We start from the raw sequence: 19,338 nt of genomic DNA, 5'->3' as shown, positions 1-19,338 counted from the left end.
GATAGGTATTGGCAGCTGTTAAAATAAAGTAGTAGCATGAAAGTTTCATCCAAGTTTCTGTATAGCATATATAATCCAGAAAAAAAAATTATTTGTACACAAGTGAATCATTCAATTTGTTTCAACAGTGGATTGATCTTTTCATTTTGTCATGCAAGTATGATATCTAAATATAAGGTATGCATATATATCTAAATATTCACTGAATTAAAATAAAACCTTGAAAATAAACACTTCTCCCATTTTTTTATCAAAATTAACTTACCAGCTGTATTATAGTGATATTGTAAAAAGAAAAAATAATTAGATATCACTTTTTATACATAAAAAACTTGTATTGCATTTTTGCTTTTTTCCTATGCTCCTAAATAACCCATAGTATATAATTTTATGATCAAGACGAGATAACTCTACAATCAAATGGTAGGACTTCTCCTCAAATGCAAATGGCAACTGTCTGGAATTATAATAGCCCCTGTGAAAATAAACAGACAAATGAAATAAAGTTTGACCTCCTAGATCAACCCATGTGGTAACATGTGCCTTTTTAATCACAACTTGTTGACTTCAAGTTCTGTATAACTATGACTAACTTCCAGGTCTTGCTCATCTACTGCCTGTTAATAACAGGTGTAATGGGGACTGCTTTTCATTTTTCCTAGCCCTGGAAGTTTCAGGAGCAAGGTAAACTCAAAGGAAAATCAAATCATTTATTTCATCTAGGTCATTAAGAGTGAAGTTAAATTGAAATCAAAATTTCTCTAACATTCCAATATAAGCAGTCACATACATGAAGTGTATGAAAAACACACATGTATATCAAAATTGCCAGATATATTAGTTGCTGTTGTCAAAATATTTGCAGGATAATTGGGAATCAATTTCCTATATAATCATAACTGTACTTCATACAATGCATCATATGCATGCATATAACATTTGGTTATAGACTTCAGTTATATTTCCGACATAAAAAAATTAGCCCATGTAAAAAAAAGTATCATAGAGTCCAGATTAAATGCAGCTCTTATTTGGCTCAAACAAAGAAATGTTCTTATAATGCATTCCTTGTAGTTTGAAATCCATTGAAAAACAGTTCATAGGCAGGTTTAGTAATAATAAAACTTGAAATGATATCAGAAACTTTACACATTGTTTAGGGTTATCTGAAAGAATAAAGAAAAAATTAAGGCTTTAATATAAAACTCCTATAAATTGCCTCTTGAACTTTTTTTTAACATTTTAGCAAAATTTGAGTTGCATTGCAGTGAGCCTAGGTGGTAGAAGAAACCAACATATTTTAATTTGGTAAAAAGTGCAAAACTTTTACAAAAAATCAGAAAAGTTCTGAGTCACTAAAAATAGTAAACAGATGAATATACCTGGATGGCGCGAGCAGAAAACTGATATTCTTGAAGCACTGAGTTTATAAGCACAACCCTTGCATTTACTTTGTAAAAATTCAAAAATCCCATTTGACGTAAAAAAATCTTCTAGAAGAATTTTCTTAGTTACTCTCTCTTACCTCATATATATATATATATATATATATATATATATATATATATATATATATATATATATATATATATATATAATGTGACTGTGGCTCCCCTAGTGGCAGGCTGTGACACAAAAAATCAGACAAGAGTTGGGGCCATAGCAGTAAACTGTGACACATATTAATCAGTACGCTTTGGTCTTGGCACATTGTCAAAAACAAGCAAAGCTATAAATTACAAAACATTTTTATAATTAAAATAAACACAAAATACATTCTTTAACAACTGATAAAAATATTATAACCCAGGCTTAAAAATGATAAGGACCACCTTCTTCATTTTGACATTTAAATTTGAAAATGAAGAAACTGGTGCTCATAAAAATAGAAGCTCAAGGTAGAAAATCTGTGTGTGACCAAAATTTGTTATAAGACTTTGTAGCAAAGATTTATTACAAGAATATGAGCTTGAACCTTCCTTAGAATAAAACACATGCATGCACAAAAAAGCAGAAGGAAAACAATTGCAACAAACAGTCTTTATTTCCAAAATACTGTCCCACACATGTTAAAATGGGAGGTACACATATGTAACTACATGGATGAGATAACAGAATAAGTGACTATAGTGAAAGAGGAGAGGGACATTTCTATATATTACATAACTAGCTCTTTACACCAGACCAGTATGCATCACTTCCTATTGCTTGCCCTCTCTTCATTTAGATAAAAAATGTCAACCATATAAATCAAATAAAGGCCATTTTCCAATGGAAATGGCTAAACCAAATCTAGTACATACAACCTGTACTACAGGTATCTCAGCAGGCCATCTGATTATGATTTTAACTAAAAAGAGCCAACCAAATAGCAGGTAACTTTTTAAAACACAACAAGGCAACAGATTGACTTCTTCAAAAGTATGAAAAAATGGCTAGAAATTGCCATAAGAAGGCCTGGTGAGATATATAGCTTTTTTTAAAAGGATAACAACTGTTCATTTTTACCAAAAAATTGGATTTTCCTGGAGTAAACGGCAATTTTCCCGTACTTACCAATGGTCAGTGACCCCATTCCTGCATTCAAAGTTAGTCCAGGGTTTTTTCCTAAACGTTTGGTTTTTTGTTAAAATCTCTTAAGAGATTTTAACTGACGGAGCCCACTCTGACATTGCATAGTCACGTGATATCGAGCGATAGTTTCTTGTGACCTACTTAAAACTGCAGGAAAAGCAGACAACAACAACACTACATAACAATAATACAAGATTCATAAAATATATACGTCTTATTGCTCAAAATGCATTTATATCTACAATGTGTGCTATTCTGGGCTTTTCGTTATCCAGCGCACTGTACAAAAACTCGCAACTTACGTCTGCGTATTGCATCAGGCTTTTCGTGCCAGAAGTTATTTTGGTCTCGAATCAACGCGAGAATCCGCGTGACATCCCAACATCATTGGCAACAGATGCCTTGACGACCGAGAAGAAAGGCATCGAAAGCCCTATTGACAAGCACAGATTTTAGTTTTACTACAATAACGGCCGTTTTAGTGGTAAAATGCAATAGAATATATTTCCATGCTTTGTTTACAATGTATTTCTTGCAGAATTTTGAATCTCAAAGGAAGAGTTATTATTGCTTTAATGACAACATTCAAAGTTAGTCCCTGTTTATTTTTATATATCTTTTAGACTCCATTCATATAGGCACCATGGGTCTAAGTAGATCGATCCAACCCTGTGGGGATTCCCTCTTGTTTTGAATGTAATCATATAATCACCAGCCTTTCTGTATTCTACTTAATGCCAGGAGGTGTGTTAATCTGATTTTATTCAGCAGGAGTCATTGCAGAATTGGATTGATGTACTCTGTACGTAGACCAATGGTGTCCATGGGAATGGGGCCTTAGACTGGATTCCCATACACAGATTGATCCATTTTGGATTGATCTAACTCCCTGGGGAGTCTCACTTAATTGTTATCAACTAACCATCTTATATGTCTGTCACGCCTACCAAGTCAGCTAGGGGGGAAAGATAATTACCCCCTAATAGCTTTACTAGGCGTGACAGACATTCAAGCTGGCCAAGTTGACAGCAATTTAGTGAGACTCTCAAGGGAGATAGATCGATCCAAATATCTGTGGGAATGGTCCCTTAGTCCCTGTTATACATGCTGCCCCTTCCATTCCTAAGATTATATAAGGTATGAAAGGAGGAGGGACACAGTAAAGCTCCAACCCAGTGCTTGATATATATATATATATATATATATATATATATATATATGATCTGAGACATCCCTTGTACATGCCATACAAACAAACTGAAAGCTTGGCCAATTAACTTGGTCAATTAACTTGCCCATTATGCTGTTAACAATGCAGAGACACCTTAAAGAATGGGCCCAGCCAGGGCGTAATCAACATGGGGTCTGGGCTTTTTATGCATAGGACTAGATTTGGTCGGGGCCTTTGACACATATATATATATATATATATATATATATATATATATATATATATATATATATATATATATATATAGAAATAGTAGAGCAACTATTTTTAAAATGTAGACAAATTTAAACTGATTCGGAGCAGAATACAGCTATTAAATCAAAATGCTTTTTGGGATCCAGGCTGTCAACTGATAACCTACCTCCTCAAGGTCCCCGTTTTGGAAACAAAGAATCTAAAATGCCTTTGTCTTCTGGTGCTCATTTGGTCAAATTCAGTTTTTAACGAAAAAAGTTTTACAGTGTGTTTATCCAATGCACTTAACCCCTGGATTTAGGTAGTGTCTGTGCCATATGAGCCTGTATCTTCCTCCCAAAACTCTGGTATGCATCACAAAGTTATACTATTTACCTTCCTTGTACATTTCATTCCAACAATGAACACTTACGCTTGTGTGGATAAAGTCAAATCTTTTCGCTAAAACCCAGAGGTTGAGTTACTCCATAAAGGAATACATTATTCTGAATTTGTACAGAAACGACCTCCCATTTCTTAACACAAACGTCATCTTGAGATCTCAGGTAATGGATAACTTTTCAAGTTAAAAAACAAATTTTCTTTGTAAGGAATACTATGCATATATGTTCACAGGAGTAATGCAGGATTTTGAGGCTGGTGCAAAGTCAAGTTTAAACTCTTAAGACAATGGGGCGTCTTTATTTAGAAATCCATTCAGCTTAAAACATGTTGAATTCAACTAAGACAGCATTAATTTACAACTTCCTGGATGAGAAACTACAACAATGATAACATGATTGAGAAAGAACTTAAAGGAAGTGTAGGAAGATTGATCAGTATCCTGTTTGCATCCTGGACACCAAACTCAAGTACCAGTAAGTAACCACTACAGGAACATGAGATGCACAAGTGTTGTACTTGTTTTAACAACTATATTAAGTATGGAAAAAAGGTGTGATTTCCTCAACAAGTAATCATATCTTTCTACATGTCTACAGTCTGCTATGTTAACCACTGCCCCACTTGCCATTGCCAGTAAAAATTGGGGCTGGTGAAATTTCTGAAAAACTTTCAGTTACTAGTGGATTTTTTCAGCTGTAACATGTACTCCATTTCTTTTTTTTGTGTTAGGGTTAACGGTTGAATCCTTTTTTTACAACCTTTGAAAAGACCATGTTTTTTTTTTCTTATTTGTAAAAGTAAAATTATTTTGACAATTGGCCAGTGAATTAAAGTATGGGCCAGTAGATTCTTGAACCCAGGTGACTTGGATGGCCTTTAAGTTGAAAAGTATTTGGCACTGACTGAGTCTACTCAGTATATGAAATCCTAAGGTACGTGGCATCAGTTGGTTACTAGTATTATATCCATAAAGAAAGTTTACCAAGGATACATGGCTCACTACAGATTGATATATACATGTAACCCTAATAAATAAGCAAACATACCATAGAGATAAGGAGTGATATACCTAAAACTGAAAAAAGTTTCACTTTGAAAAAATCCATGGACCACCTTCAGTTGTTTGATGACTGCTTTGTCTAGGTTTCTCTACTGACCTGATCACATCTCAGGTTCAGGTGTTATGATATAATCAAGCCTGCTACAAGTACATGTACTACCACAGCCATCAGGCTGTAAAGGTATTTTTTGGATCTACTCAAAATGAACCTTCTTTCCGATGTACTAAAAAAAAAAAAAGATCCAAGTTAATAAAGATAATAGATATTTGTACTTTACATTACTTTGTATATATATCTAAAGCTATCAAACTGAATACAGTACCTGAACAAATGGTTGGTTTGTGAAGAAATGTGATCTCAAACAAACTTCCCATCAACAATTTAAAACTGCAACCTATGCCAATTCATGAAATATTTCATCCTATGAGCCTTGAACTTGTAGTAAACTATGGCTAATTCTAGTCTAGGTTAATGTATAATGTCAAGCAGTAAGAAATGCAAACAATTCTTATCATGGCAGACTAATAAATAAAGAAATGCGGAACTGATAGTTGAATTACTTGAGCTCATTTAACTTCCCTGGTAGGTCAAGGTGTTCACAATAGCATTGCATGACCAAATGACCAAGGCCTCAGGTGACCAGGATGTTGAGAGTTATGGAAAATAGGAATGACTTGTCTTTTCTTTCCAACATAAAATAAATTTTCTAAAAATTTACAAGACAACCTTTCAATAAACTGGGCATGGGGTCATGCAGCTATGGCTGTTCTCAACTTTAAATTCTAATATCAACTATCCTCTTAATTCAATGTCATATGATAACAAATGCATAATTTGGATAAAAATTCTCTGAAAACTGTATACCAGTGAAATAACATAAGCATGAAATCAAAATCCATATTTGAGACTTTCATGCCCTAAAACGATGAAAACCCAACATATCTTTCTAACATACCTGGGTAGATTACTGGATTGAAAAAGATTACTTGGCATTTTAGAAAGCCTCTTGTGGTTTCATCCCTATGTCTATCTGCAATGTTTTATGGCACTGTATTGCTTAAAGAATGATTCACATAATTGAATCTGATGGTAAGATATTAGAACCTTGAGTATATGCAGCTGACCCTAGGGAAAAGAATGACTTATGAGGTGAACTAAATACAACAGTGAGGCTTACTAGTAACAATTTGTGCAAGCTTCATATATATGTATTCTTGTACTGCATCTTATATTATCCATAAAAGAAAAAAGTTGATATGTCAATATAATATGCTAATAATAAAATGCATATGACATGCATGTACATTGTATTATCTAGGATATATAAAGAGGGATGGCTAATTATAAGTATGCAAGGAAAAAAGTTTTGTACCTAAAAGTGATGTGGAGAAATAATCCAAAAAGCAATTTTACTAACTCTATATGAAATTATATTGAAGTTGTAAATCCTGGTCATAAAGGTATTTTTGCAGCAGATTTGAATCAATTTAATTGTATATATATATTATCTGGAGCAGCTAGCCAGATATCTCACGCTGATAAGCATGTAAGCATTCAAACAATGACATGAATGTCTTGTTTTACTGTATAATGTTCAGTAATGATGCAGATAAATCAAGTTGGATAATTTTTGCTTGTGATGTTATTTGGTCAGGCCAGTGGCTGCACTATAAGGTACCAAGATTATTTTATACAAATTAACAGGGAAGTGGGTTTTGAAATTAAACTACAGTAATCTGCATAACTGGAGGATAAATAAACTTACTAGTACTGCAGCATGATATGTGAGTGTTAATGGTACATTGTACATGTATGCAATATAATGATGGGTACTTATATATGCAGTATGCTCCCCCCCCCCCCCTCCCCCCCTCCCCCCCCCCCCTGGCCGGCACAAACACACACACACAAACACACATTGTACACTTACAAGGATTTTAGCATAAAAATCAAAATTTTCTCAATAAAAAGAATAAAAAAGAGAACAATTTTCTCCTACTCAAGAATCATTGCCGGACCTGCACTTGGACTTGGTGGTTTGTACCATAATTACTATCCTGTTATTATATAGTGGTAACCAAAGAAATGATTTCGTTGAATTTTTTTAACAAATAGAAGATTCGAATACAAATCAACATGTACATTTTACCTGTATACCGCCACGTGTCCCCGACATTCCACAAAGAAACATTAAGGTATATTAATATGATAATATTTTGTTTTTAAAGTCTGATTGAAAAAGATAATAATTTTTGCAGGATACTGAGACATAAAAATATGATTTAGATCTACATGTAGAACGCGGACCACTGTGGTATAATTACTGTATTTATGGCAAACCAAAATTTAACCCGTTATAGACCTGAGAATGATATAAAGCTACAAAACAAATATGACTTACTTGTTACTCTCCCCCAACGGACCCTAGCCGCTAACGATTTACTATTTATAACAAGAGAAGCGCTTGAAAGTAGGCAATCACAAGAAAAGCTGTTTATTGAGATTGACCCAATTTTATCAATACATCACATACAGAATTCCTTCCGGGTTTTCCATAAAATCTCCTCTACCGCAATCAGGACCGATATGGAATGCTTGCATGTTCTATCACGTTCAGCTAAAACAAGAACACATGAAAAATTTTCCGATTTATATAAATTGTTATGTCTGATTTTTTTCACTTAAAAGAAGTGAATCAAAACGAACTTTAATGAAATATCTCGTGACTGAAAACTAGATCACCATTTGTCACTCATTCTATTAGCAAGTTCTGATGTCATGAAAAGATCATATTTCATTCATGAAATTAGAAATGACAACTCATGATGAAGATAAAATTTATTTATTTTACATTAAATCACGACATATAACATACAAATCTACTTTTAATTCATAAATAGTTTTATCTATGATCTCTATGTTACAATATATAGAAATACTAAGGAATGATAATGACATATTTACATATCAAATAATGACCTGTGTTGGTGCAAAATTAACCCTGCAGTGATTATTAGGAGCATGACACTCTCCCTTTTGCTGATTAAAACATCTTTTTTGTCTTATTCAAATCCCTGAGCCCATTTAGGTAATTTTCACATATGCAGCATTAATTCAAAATCTGTCATAATTATAATATATATATATATATCAGTGCAAGGTTCACTTCTTCCAAACCCAAGCTTTTTCTTGGCCACAGTCACAAAATTGTGCAACAGAGCTACCTCCTTTTCAATATAAAATGAAAACATTCTGAATTGTATTGCTGTAACTCTTTTTGATTCTAAAGGACATGTTGAGATCATCAAGAAGTTGTTATCACCTGTGTAATGTAGCTCTAGCTGAAATATTCACACAATCACTTGCGATTATTGCACTTGTCCAAATATCAATCAGTTCACACATTCTGCTATAGACAATTACATAAAATATCAAGATTACCATTTAAATTAAAATGTCATTATAAAATGACAGATATTAAATAGTATTGTACATATATCTCAGTTTAAAGTTCTCATTTTACCTCTGCACTTATACCTTACATTTGTGTAAGCAGCCGCTCTCTTCACAGCAAAATCAAGTTGTGTCGTTTCATAACCGAGTGTCAATTGTTTAGCAATTTCAGTTGGAGTATTTGCATGATATACTATAAATAATACTTTTCTATAAACACTGATATAAAAATCCCTCAGATTCATAGAATCAAGGTGGAGATAAAATTGTGCTCTTTTTTTTTTAAGCAACAGCAGTTCAGTTTTAAAACAAGCATTTATACAAAGTAGAAAAATGGCTGATAAAATTTCAGCAGAGGCAGCTGCAGCACCATAGATATTCAAAAGTATATTCTACACATTAAAATATCACACACCAAAACAATAGTTTGAAATTTAAGAAAAAATAATAAAACCAACATGGATCTGATATGGAAGAAAAAAAAAACTTAATTGACCATTTTCTATTTCTAAAATTTTGAATATAAACATCTGCTTACTGTTCATCACAATCAAATGTGTTATGTCATTGTTGGAAAATTAAAATGAATAATTTTAGATATCTTTGGCATGCTTCAGTTTTACACAGTGCTGCTGTATTCCTCTCCACAAATAATATGACAAATATAACTGGAGACGATGTTAAAACCATTTGCATGAGGTGTGTTACTTTTACTTCATTTACAAATTAATAGAAAAATCATTTCTAATTCTTCTGTGAAAGTGATAATGTACACAAAGTTGCTTAAAATTTCTAGGCAAGCTCCTTAATCATCATATTATTGTTAAAAAATAACTCACATACTGACATTCAGTCCAAAGATGTGTTGAGTCAACATCTCCACATAACTTACACCATCAAACACTTTCTTTCCATTAAAACAAATTCCTCTCGCTCACAGAAACAGAGGTAGTCAACTATAATTGTTCTATTTTGATCACAAAGTGAGGTCCGTAATGCCCTGGCACACTGTCACCAATTGGTGAGCAATCACAATACACCTTGAACAATGCCTACAATACAGTCAACCATCACACTGATGGACAAAAATACACATAAAACATTAAAACGAAATAATAAGGAAATGGACTGATTGTATTGAGCACAGTTCAATGACAACATTATCACACAGTTCCATGTGTGAGAAATAGATATTTTTCAATGTCATCTGCAGCAAATGAGATCTAAATGAGCAGAGGTACAAATGATGTAGCTCAAATCAAAATTATTCCATCACTTATCTTTCATTTGCTCAGCTTCTAGAAATAAAATAGTTTACAATTTTAAAAAAAGAGATCCATACATTCACATTAACTTAGATTTCTGCTTCCAAAGGCACAGGGCCTGACTGGAGAAAAGCAGGGGTACTTTTGTAAGTCAGATCTAGCGGCAACTCAAATTTGGATTTTTGGTGATTAGTGTATGGCACTTCTGCCTCTAAATGAGGCATTTCATCATCAACAACATCTTCTTCATCATCGTCTTGTTCCATTTTCTGAGGTTCTTTTGTTTTCATGCTTTCTGTTTGTTCCACTCCCTTTTCTTTTGTCTGTTTCTTTGTCTTGGAAGCTCTGCATCCAGCACATGGTTTAAGAAGTGATGGATCAATCATTACTTCTCCATTTAAGCCCTTGAATATGATACCACAGCAAACTTGAGTCCTGAAATAATGATAAAATAAATGATTTATCAATGACATAATACATGCCTATAGTACTGCAAAATAATGATCTTGAAGATTAATAATGTCCACTACATAATCTCAAGGGAGAAAAAAAATTACCTAATTGAAAAACAATGATAATCAAATAATTAAATTCCACTGGAAACTCACCTCTACCAAATAAACTACAGTTTTTAAGGGTAAGAGGTTGAGAACAGTGAGATTACATATATATATAGATTATAAATGGCTAAGTTAATTATTTATCAAACAATTTTCTCTCCCCATTAACTTACATCTTCCAATATTTAAGGTCAAGGAATGGACTGAGCTTTGACACCAATTGTCTGTACTTCGATGTTGAATCTCTGCTGTTTTCATCTTCAGATTCACTCAATTCTGGACTTTGTCGATTCACAGAGGGAGGTCCTGATGTCTCACTGTAGCCTTCATCTACACCTGATGGCAACAGAAATGAGAATGATTAAACCTTCGTGTGTCAAACCCATATACATTTTAAACCATCCTGAAAAATGTCTATTTCAATGGAAAAACACCAGAGATAATCTGTCTCAGATGAAAATGTGCACCAGGCCATCATGTTATGAGAAATTTGATTCTTATCCATCATGATAACGGGTTCTTGATGACATTGATACGTCTGCTACATTGGTAATATTTCAAGGTGATCAAAAAGCCCACTTTCATTTATCAAGGAAAGTCGTCATACACATTTTCAAGTGGAGACCTATGACAGGAAATTTACTCAACTGCGTTTTTTGAGACATGATAATCAGTGAGGGACAACTAGCACAATCATGTTAAGTACTTATTTTCAACTGTAAAAAAAATAAATGTATAGACATTAACTCTGTTAACAAAACAGACTCAAAACAAATGTATGTTTGTGTTAGGATGATGTTTGGAGATTTGTCAAATATATGGGCAATTAAAAAAATTCAATATGGAATATTAGTCAAAATGAATTTGACATGAGACCTTATGCAGTCAGTAATTGGTAAGACCATATACTGTATAATTGTCAATGAAGCCACGGAAGTTAGCATTTTTACTTATTCATATTGGTACAATTCAAGGTGCTACTTTTGAAGTCACATTTGGTAACTTGTGATCTTGGGTCAGCCTGTCTCTGAAGGACATACACTAAATACTTTATATTCCAAAATTACACTTGCATCAAACGTATCTGGGGATCTCAAAATGCACTTTACATTTACCTTTATTACTCTCATTAACCCTCACTCCCCTAAGGACATATATATTACATGGTACATATTCAGAATACATACACTATCTGTATTGTTATACCTTTAGAACTTCATAACCCTTTTGCTATGATGGTGGTGAAGCCAAGATTCTTGATGTTAGGTCAACAAAAGTTCAGGGAAGCAATTACGTTGCTGAGCATACACTTAAAATTCCAACTGTCAGTTTACTTTGATGCAAGGTGCAGGATTTATCTCATCTAATATAGACAGGCCAGGGTAAGGTCAAGCAAGCTGGTTGTCACCTCACAAAGCCTGCTATTGAGATGACCCAGTGTAGGGCAATGCTACTCCAGCAGACACTTAAGTATTGATTTTACTTGCAGGGGCTTCTGTGTCTGGGTTTCTCACATGTGCTTGTTTGCAGGCACTGCATAGCAGTCTAGACTTCTTTCATATGAGACAATGAACAAACCCGCAATGACTGACTGGGGCTTTCTCTTTTAACCCTTGAAGTTGACTTTGTCTAGAAATAAAATTTTTTGATTATAAAAAGCTAAAAAGTGCTTGAGCCTACTTGCAATTTCTTAAGTTATCAAAGGGAAGTATATAAGCAATTAAATATTTTATTTCTTTTCATATATTTATGTTTGACCTATTCTTTACTTATTATTAATTGTACCAAACAATGCATTCCTACATTGATATATAACACTGACAGTATATTTTATGCATTTCCACTTTTTGCATTCAAAACATGAATGCCATGATGTGACACCTGTCTTGTACAGGTAACATAACAGGTTTTTAACCACTAGGCCCTGCGGAAATAGCAATGTACAGCCATAACTTGCATTCAGAGTAATTACCAGGAGGCTAATATGCAAATGGCATGCCAACTTAATTATAAGAACAAAATGATATTGTCATAAAAATATGTTCTTGCCCCAGCTGTGCTATGGTTTATATCACTGTGTGAGTTATTAATGTAAGACAACTCAAATGATTTGAAACTAATTGTAGGCAGAATATTTTTGTACACATTGGAAAATAAAAAAATTAAATAAAAGATACAAATAACAACAAAAAGTTAAACTATCTGCATGTACTCCACATAACACAATTCAACCTACTTGGGTATATGCAGTAGTTTGACTTTTAGTAAACCACAAAAATGGCATCAGTGGCATAAAGTAACAATATTAGTGATAAATGCTCAGTGTTGCATACTAGACTTCTTATGCTGGACTGGGTCAATAACTTGTACTGTATTAATTCACTTCTGTGCCTCATCTGAGGACACAGCCTGCTATAGCCTTATGCTATGAACTAACTATAGATGGCTGGGCATCTGAGGTGAAGCAATGTATGTAGTTTAGGTATTGAGTTGTGAGGGATAAAATGAGGTCAATGGGGCTTTATTTATCACTTGTGGTTTTTTTTACTGTCTAAGGAAATACAGCATTGCTCTCTAGAGAGGTATTACTTAACTACTGCAGGGACATGGTATGTGGATGGGGGCATAGATTATACAAGCCACAGCAGGATACCTCTTTACCTGAAGGAGTCATTTTGAAAGGACAAGACATTTGTACTTTAAGATTATACGTGCCAGGGAAAAACATCTGTTTACCGCAAATAACTGTTACTTCTTTGAGGACATGGCCTAAAAAATATTGATGATATTTGTTGAATGTCATCCTGTTTTGATGGAATTTTTTGTATGCACTTCAAGCATGATATATCCATAATATTTATTGTATCAGTAAAGTATTCTTTCAAATTAAATGAAGCAAGGGTACTAGCTTACTGTTATTAATAGCATGTTTGTTTATACATGTTATCCTAAGAGTGAGTTCATATACAACAGATATTCATTTTCTGATTTCCATGTTTCCTGACAATTTCCTTATTCTCTTTTTTTTTTGCTTACCTTCAGAGTTACTTCCAGAATCAATTCTTGGTCTTCGCTTCTTTTTGTGTTTGTGCTTATTCCTTGATGTATCTTTACTGTGAGATTTTTTCTTTTTTGGGGAAGATACTGGACCTTGTTGCTTGTTTCGAAGCATGAGTGCACGTGAACCTGGGCCAGCACGTGCATCTACAACCTGCAGCAAAAAAGTCATTGGCATTAGAGAGGAGAAGAAAGAGTTACTTTAAATGTGTAAAATGTTGTTGTTTAAGTTTTTTGTTGACTGAGAGTGTATCAAAACTGTTTCTGTCATTGAGAACTTAAGTACTGATGCCAATACATTGCGTTAGTCAAAGCCAGTATTTTAAAAATCTTATATAAGTCATGCATTTGTTTCTTGGAAAAAAGTTCTATAGCTTTTGAATTAATTGTTGATACCATAATAAATATATTGGAGATAATTATTCCAATTCGCTAGAATCCTTCAGCAGGGAAGTTGATGTTAATGCCTTTTTACTTTTACAGCCATGAATGTAAAATTAAATACAAACACATTTATGAAATAAAGGAAAAATTTCATCATACAGCATTATTCACGATTACCCATGTTGCCAAACAGACCATTCCAAATTGGTACAAAATGATGTGGTGTCATTTATGATCAAACAAGAGACTATACCTCTTATTTTAGCATCTTATGTATTTATTCTGCATAAGCAAGTTACACAAGTATGCAATTTGGAAAACAATATAGTCTGTGGTATTACATCTTTCAGAGCTTAGTGACAATAGGGCGTTTAATAACTTAACCATTGTCTTTGTTGCATGATATAGGCCATATTTTTATCTTACCAACATAGGGGAGACTGCAACTTAATTAACATTTAAGAGCAATCATAACAATGATAAGGTGCAGGTGGGAGCCGTTTCACAGCACCACATCAGGAAAGTAAAGGTTTTAAAGTGTTATGGAGATAAAGATCTTAAACAATTGCATTATGATATGGTAAGGGCATGCTATGAACCATCTGGGAACCAATACACTAATAATGGCACTAGTAACATATGAACAAAACAATCCAACTCCCAATGTTCAAGGTTAAATAGTGTTTAAATGTTTTTATACTGAAACCTACTATAATGGTTTTCTTAAGAGCTTCTCACATCAAAACTATTTTGCTTTGTGCTAGTCAACAGAATACTTAAGTCTTATTCTTTTCTCAAGTAATCTTTTAGAGTGCACATTTTTTAAAAATAACTAACTCAATGCCCTACTTACATGATTCCAATGTCTGTTTGTACCGGCAGGAAGTTTCTTCCACCTTTTTACGAGTAGCACACAAGCATTGCATATATCTCCTGTTCTCCTTTCATGCATGCGGAAACATTTCTGGAAGTCTGCTTCATAGCGTTTACTGTCTGTGAATCTTGAACTAGATGATTTTGCACCACAAATGCAGCAACCCGTGAGGCTGCGGTAAGTTTTGGGACGATGGAAATTGAACATAATGCGTCTTGGTCTTCTGTAATTATGAAAAGAAGGTAACATTTTACTCTATAACACCTAAATGATAAAACACAAATAAATGTATATAATATTATATACAAATTTTTTTAGAAAAATTTAAAAATTATTACACAGACATTACACTGGGCTCAATAATAATCTCTGACCATACTAATATCAACCACAACCCTTATGCCATGAACATACAAAATGTAGCTTTACCAAAACAATTGGTTAGGTATATAATGCATACCAAGATGTCCAGTGTGATGAACCGTTAAAGTCAACAAAGAATTAATCAACTGTGGCAACACATTTCTCGTGTGCTGCAAAGAATGTCTGGCCAGTCTTTGACCTCTGGTTCACCATGCTGGTGAACCACAACCACCTCTTTAAATTTCCACGGAAAATAATGACGTTAATGCACCCACTCACTATCACCACCAAGATAGTAAAGACAGAAACCCAACCATAACCAGTATTAGTTTTAATTTTACCCATAACAACATGTATTAATCTCAAAATAGTTAATAAAGACAAAATCACTCGATGTAACAATGCAAACTGTAAATCATAAATCTACAGCATATATACATTTTTTTTCATGTAAAAATGACATACACTCATATACAAAGGGGATTTTTGACTTCCACATAACAAACACATGTTAGATAAGAATAGCATCTTTGGCTGACATCTGAACAAGTGCAATTAAATTCAGACTTGAAGTATACAGCTAAGCAAAATATGTAAGGAGCATGCACTAAGAGCAACTCTAGATACTTCAGACTTCAGTCATTGAATAAATTAAGGCTAGGGAGCACAAAGGAATCAAATTTCAAAATAAACAGTTCTGCTGCCTGTATGTGAAAATAAGGAAAGTTCAAAGTCCACAATGCCTCACTCACAAAGATCTAAGCTGACACATTCCATGAAAATTTTTATCATATGATTTTGTAATATATATTGTCACACTCAAACAATATAAGGGCAATGAATGTTGGCAACTCTCCACATCCAACATTATTACCATTAAATAATTAGTATAACAATATCCCGGTGAAAACACAAACAAACTTCCATATACAGTATATGCACTACTGTCAATGCTAACACAAAGCTGTATGGAAATCAGATCATTGACTTTTTCTCAGAACTAGTTCATAAACAACCAATGTAAGTACACACAATGATACGTGATAACCTTGAGGTACATATACCACTCGGTGCATATAACCTTACTTAACCAAATAAAGAATATTTTAAAGGAAGGGCACAAAAGGTATGTTGATATCACACTATGAAAAGCAAAACTGATAGGCAATGCAAAATTGAAATTAACTGTGCACACAAGCTATGCCAAATAAATATTGGTCAATGTTGTTTTGAAATACTATAGAGGTGCACATATTGTGCACAGCAGGACAAAACTGAGGTGGCAACATTAAGGTGTAATTTCCATACAACATCAAAGGTACATACATAACATCTCTCAGACCTACATATTATCATGTTGAATCAGTTCTATATGATACGCTCACTCCACACTAATTACAAAGAGCTCAGATTACAAAGAGGATATTTTGAATTTTAAAAAGGCCATGTTTCATACCACAGATTACAAAATTAATGCACTGAACAATGATATATACATTTTTGGAAGTGACATGCACATTTCTTTGTCTGTCCATCATAAAAATCAATGAGTTAGGAAATTACACAACCACTTTTGAAGTATTGTATAAATCTATCTAGGCAAATGGTCAATATATCTGAACTTGTGCATTTCTATAGCCACCAGTAACTCTAAAAAGCACAAAGAAGATGAGGCCAGGTGCAAATTTTAATCTATTTTCATTACCTCTGACCTGTAGGATCAAACTTAGAGTATGTGATACTGCTATTTTTATGCCTGTGACATCAACATGAAGGTAACAATGCACACGGTATGTATCCCTATATGCCATCAGAATAAAAAAATGTAAACAAACAACTTCATAAAATCTTAAACACTCTTTTGTTCCTGGAAAAAAATGAGACGTGATGCTAAAACCCATTTCCTTGCTGTTACTGTACAACAAACAGCCTTAAGTTTCATTCACAAGGAAGCCAGAATAATCCACAACCATACTAAATGTTCTAATATTACATAATACCGAAGGTTAACTCAGATTACCTTAGAGGCAGGACTAATAAAGAGCTGAGAGTGGATTATATAACTTTTGGTGTCCAGTTCTGGCACCTTGTGAGTTCCCCCCTCAGAGAGACCTCAGGGAAGAAGTACCAAATCTAATTTACATAATAACAATACATAAACTGATACTGAAAATGTCACAAAGCAAAGGAAGCTGTTAATTATGGGGGAGGTTATCATTTGGAATATGCTGACCAGAATTACTGGTAATATCACTGGCTTCCAAGACTGTTTGGTGAGGAAATACATGCATATTTGACTTGACCATTTTGTAGAACACACACATATACATACCATATATAACCAACAATGTATTACATACATGGTAATACATTCTTGACAACTTAATACAACTTGATACAACTTAAATAGCACCTCAATTTCTTTCTGAGTTATTACAGTGCGATTTCTGCCTGATGTTAACTACCATTAATTCAGTTAACAGTATACCATAGTCTAAAACGTTTCTGTGCTCACGCTCTTTTTTCACAAACACAGAATACCTGCTACTAATATGTGTATTCCCTAAACACATGACTGAAATATTCTGCCATCTTCATAGACATATGGTTAACAAGGCAATCTATTAAAAAAAACTGAATTTTGAAACACAGACACCCCACAAAGTTAAACGCAATTAACTTGGAAATTCTACTTACTTCAATGACATATATACTATATATACAACAGTCAAAACTGCCTTGTCTTTGTCGATCTGGCAAGAACGAATCGTTGAAAAATATCTTCGCCTAGAAAAAAACCCCAACGCTAGCAAATTTAAAGATCTGAGACGTCAGCCCAGCTCGCTGACGCATGGACAGTACTAAATAAGATATTATGCGCTGTTATTTTTAAGTACGTGACTTCATGTCAATATTTAAGTTATCAACTATTACCTTTCACCTCAACCTAGTACGACGAACTGCTTGCCTGAATCTGACCTGATTAAAAACCCAGTAACCGGTCATGAACTCTCCACAGCTATAAATAACAATCCACATGTTACCTTATTTTTCTCTGTCGCTTTCCCTCTTCCAGCTGATTCTCGTTGTCAGTACATAATTCAGAAACCTATGCTCGAGGAAATTTGCATTGCAGCTTAAACAAACATTCGCTAACTTCTACTATCTGTGTTTTGTGGTCTAATTCCGCAATGCTCAGCCGAACCTCATTGCAAGGCGGGACCTCCCTGTCAAGTCGTGACCTGATTGGCAGAACACTGCGAACAAAGGAGACTCTTTGTTTATATCTGAAAATTCCATTGGAAACTCCTGACAACTTGTACTTTTAGCTTCACTTTTTCGTGGGTCATCAGTCTTCTACAGTTCTCTACCACACCGGCATATTTTGTCGTTTTTTCTTAAATGACGTGCTTTTTCTTTGACCTAATTTTGTGAGTCACTTCTTTCCCGATCAATGCATCGGCATGTGCCGGAGAGCCCAAAAAGTCCTTCACGTTACTATTCACACGTATGACAGCACCTGTATTTTATAAGTTCTAAAACAATAGTTATAGCAGTGAACATAAAAAAGAATATTTGTCACCTGTAATCACGAAAAAATATATTTCTCAAAAAATATTACCTTCCGCTGCCGTACTCTTGTTTCTCTCCTTAGGTCAATGAAGGCGCATGCGCGACTCGCTTCATATGCAAATATTAAATCAATGAATGATTCGTCTCGACCTTAATACATATTCATGAGTAGCTGTAAACAATAAACATTTACGTGAGTAAGTGCAGAAGGAAGTTAGTGGGTGCGATTATGTAGGCAGGCTTATCATTCATCATTATTGATTGACCGAAAATGTAGGATGAGTCTGTTTTTCCTACAAATGAGAACGAAACCAAGGGCATTCGTTTTCCAAAACAAATGCATATAAATGCATATAAAACACTC

At 33.9% G+C, this 19,338-nt stretch overlaps 2 protein-coding genes across 13 annotated transcripts in view; both read right to left on the bottom strand.

Annotated features, from left to right (window-relative positions):
- LOC106178930 (uncharacterized) overlaps window positions 1-8,011 on the bottom strand; it is a 29,785-nt gene extending 21,774 nt beyond the window's left edge. The window contains exon 1 of one of the 6 annotated variants that reach the window (XM_013562310.3): window positions 7,847-8,011. Coding sequence is in view for 3 of the 6 variants with exons in the window: in XM_013562304.2 (XP_013417758.1) it covers window positions 4,167-4,228 (62 nt within the window). In the remaining 3 variants the exon portion in view is untranslated. Of the gene's footprint in view, window positions 1-4,166; window positions 4,339-5,453; window positions 5,477-5,767; window positions 5,953-6,005; window positions 6,074-6,400; window positions 6,454-7,846 lie in introns of those variants that run through there. The other 5 variants (XM_013562307.3, XM_013562306.2, XM_013562311.2 and 2 more) reach the window with 5 other exon arrangements.
- Window positions 8,012-8,271: 260 nt separating this feature from the next.
- Window positions 8,272-19,170, bottom strand: LOC106178933 (SIN3-HDAC complex-associated factor). Of its 7 annotated transcripts, none has more exons than XM_086999005.1 (6): window positions 19,024-19,170; window positions 15,018-15,261; window positions 13,760-13,934; window positions 13,385-13,492; window positions 10,897-11,059; window positions 8,272-10,598 (listed from the first exon to the last, which is right to left on the bottom strand). In XM_086999005.1, the coding sequence occupies exons 2-6, from the start codon at window positions 15,243-15,245 to the stop codon at window positions 10,253-10,255; spliced, it is 1,020 nt and encodes a 339-aa protein (XP_086855131.1). In that variant the 5' UTR covers window positions 15,246-15,261; window positions 19,024-19,170; the 3' UTR covers window positions 8,272-10,252. The 7 variants fall into 7 exon arrangements, with proteins under 7 accessions (XP_086855131.1, XP_086855132.1, XP_086855130.1 ...); XM_086999006.1 differs by lacking the exon at window positions 19,024-19,170 and adding an exon at window positions 18,336-18,878; XM_086999004.1 differs by lacking the exon at window positions 19,024-19,170 and adding an exon at window positions 18,446-18,873.
- Window positions 19,171-19,338: the final 168 nt, after the last annotated feature.

Source organism: Lingula anatina, chromosome 1, assembly GCF_051362555.1.
Source record: "Lingula anatina isolate TDL-2025a chromosome 1, LinAna3.0, whole genome shotgun sequence".
Lineage (NCBI taxonomy): Eukaryota > Metazoa > Brachiopoda > Lingulata > Lingulida > Lingulidae > Lingula > Lingula anatina.
This window is presented reverse-complemented; position numbering and strand designations above follow the sequence as displayed.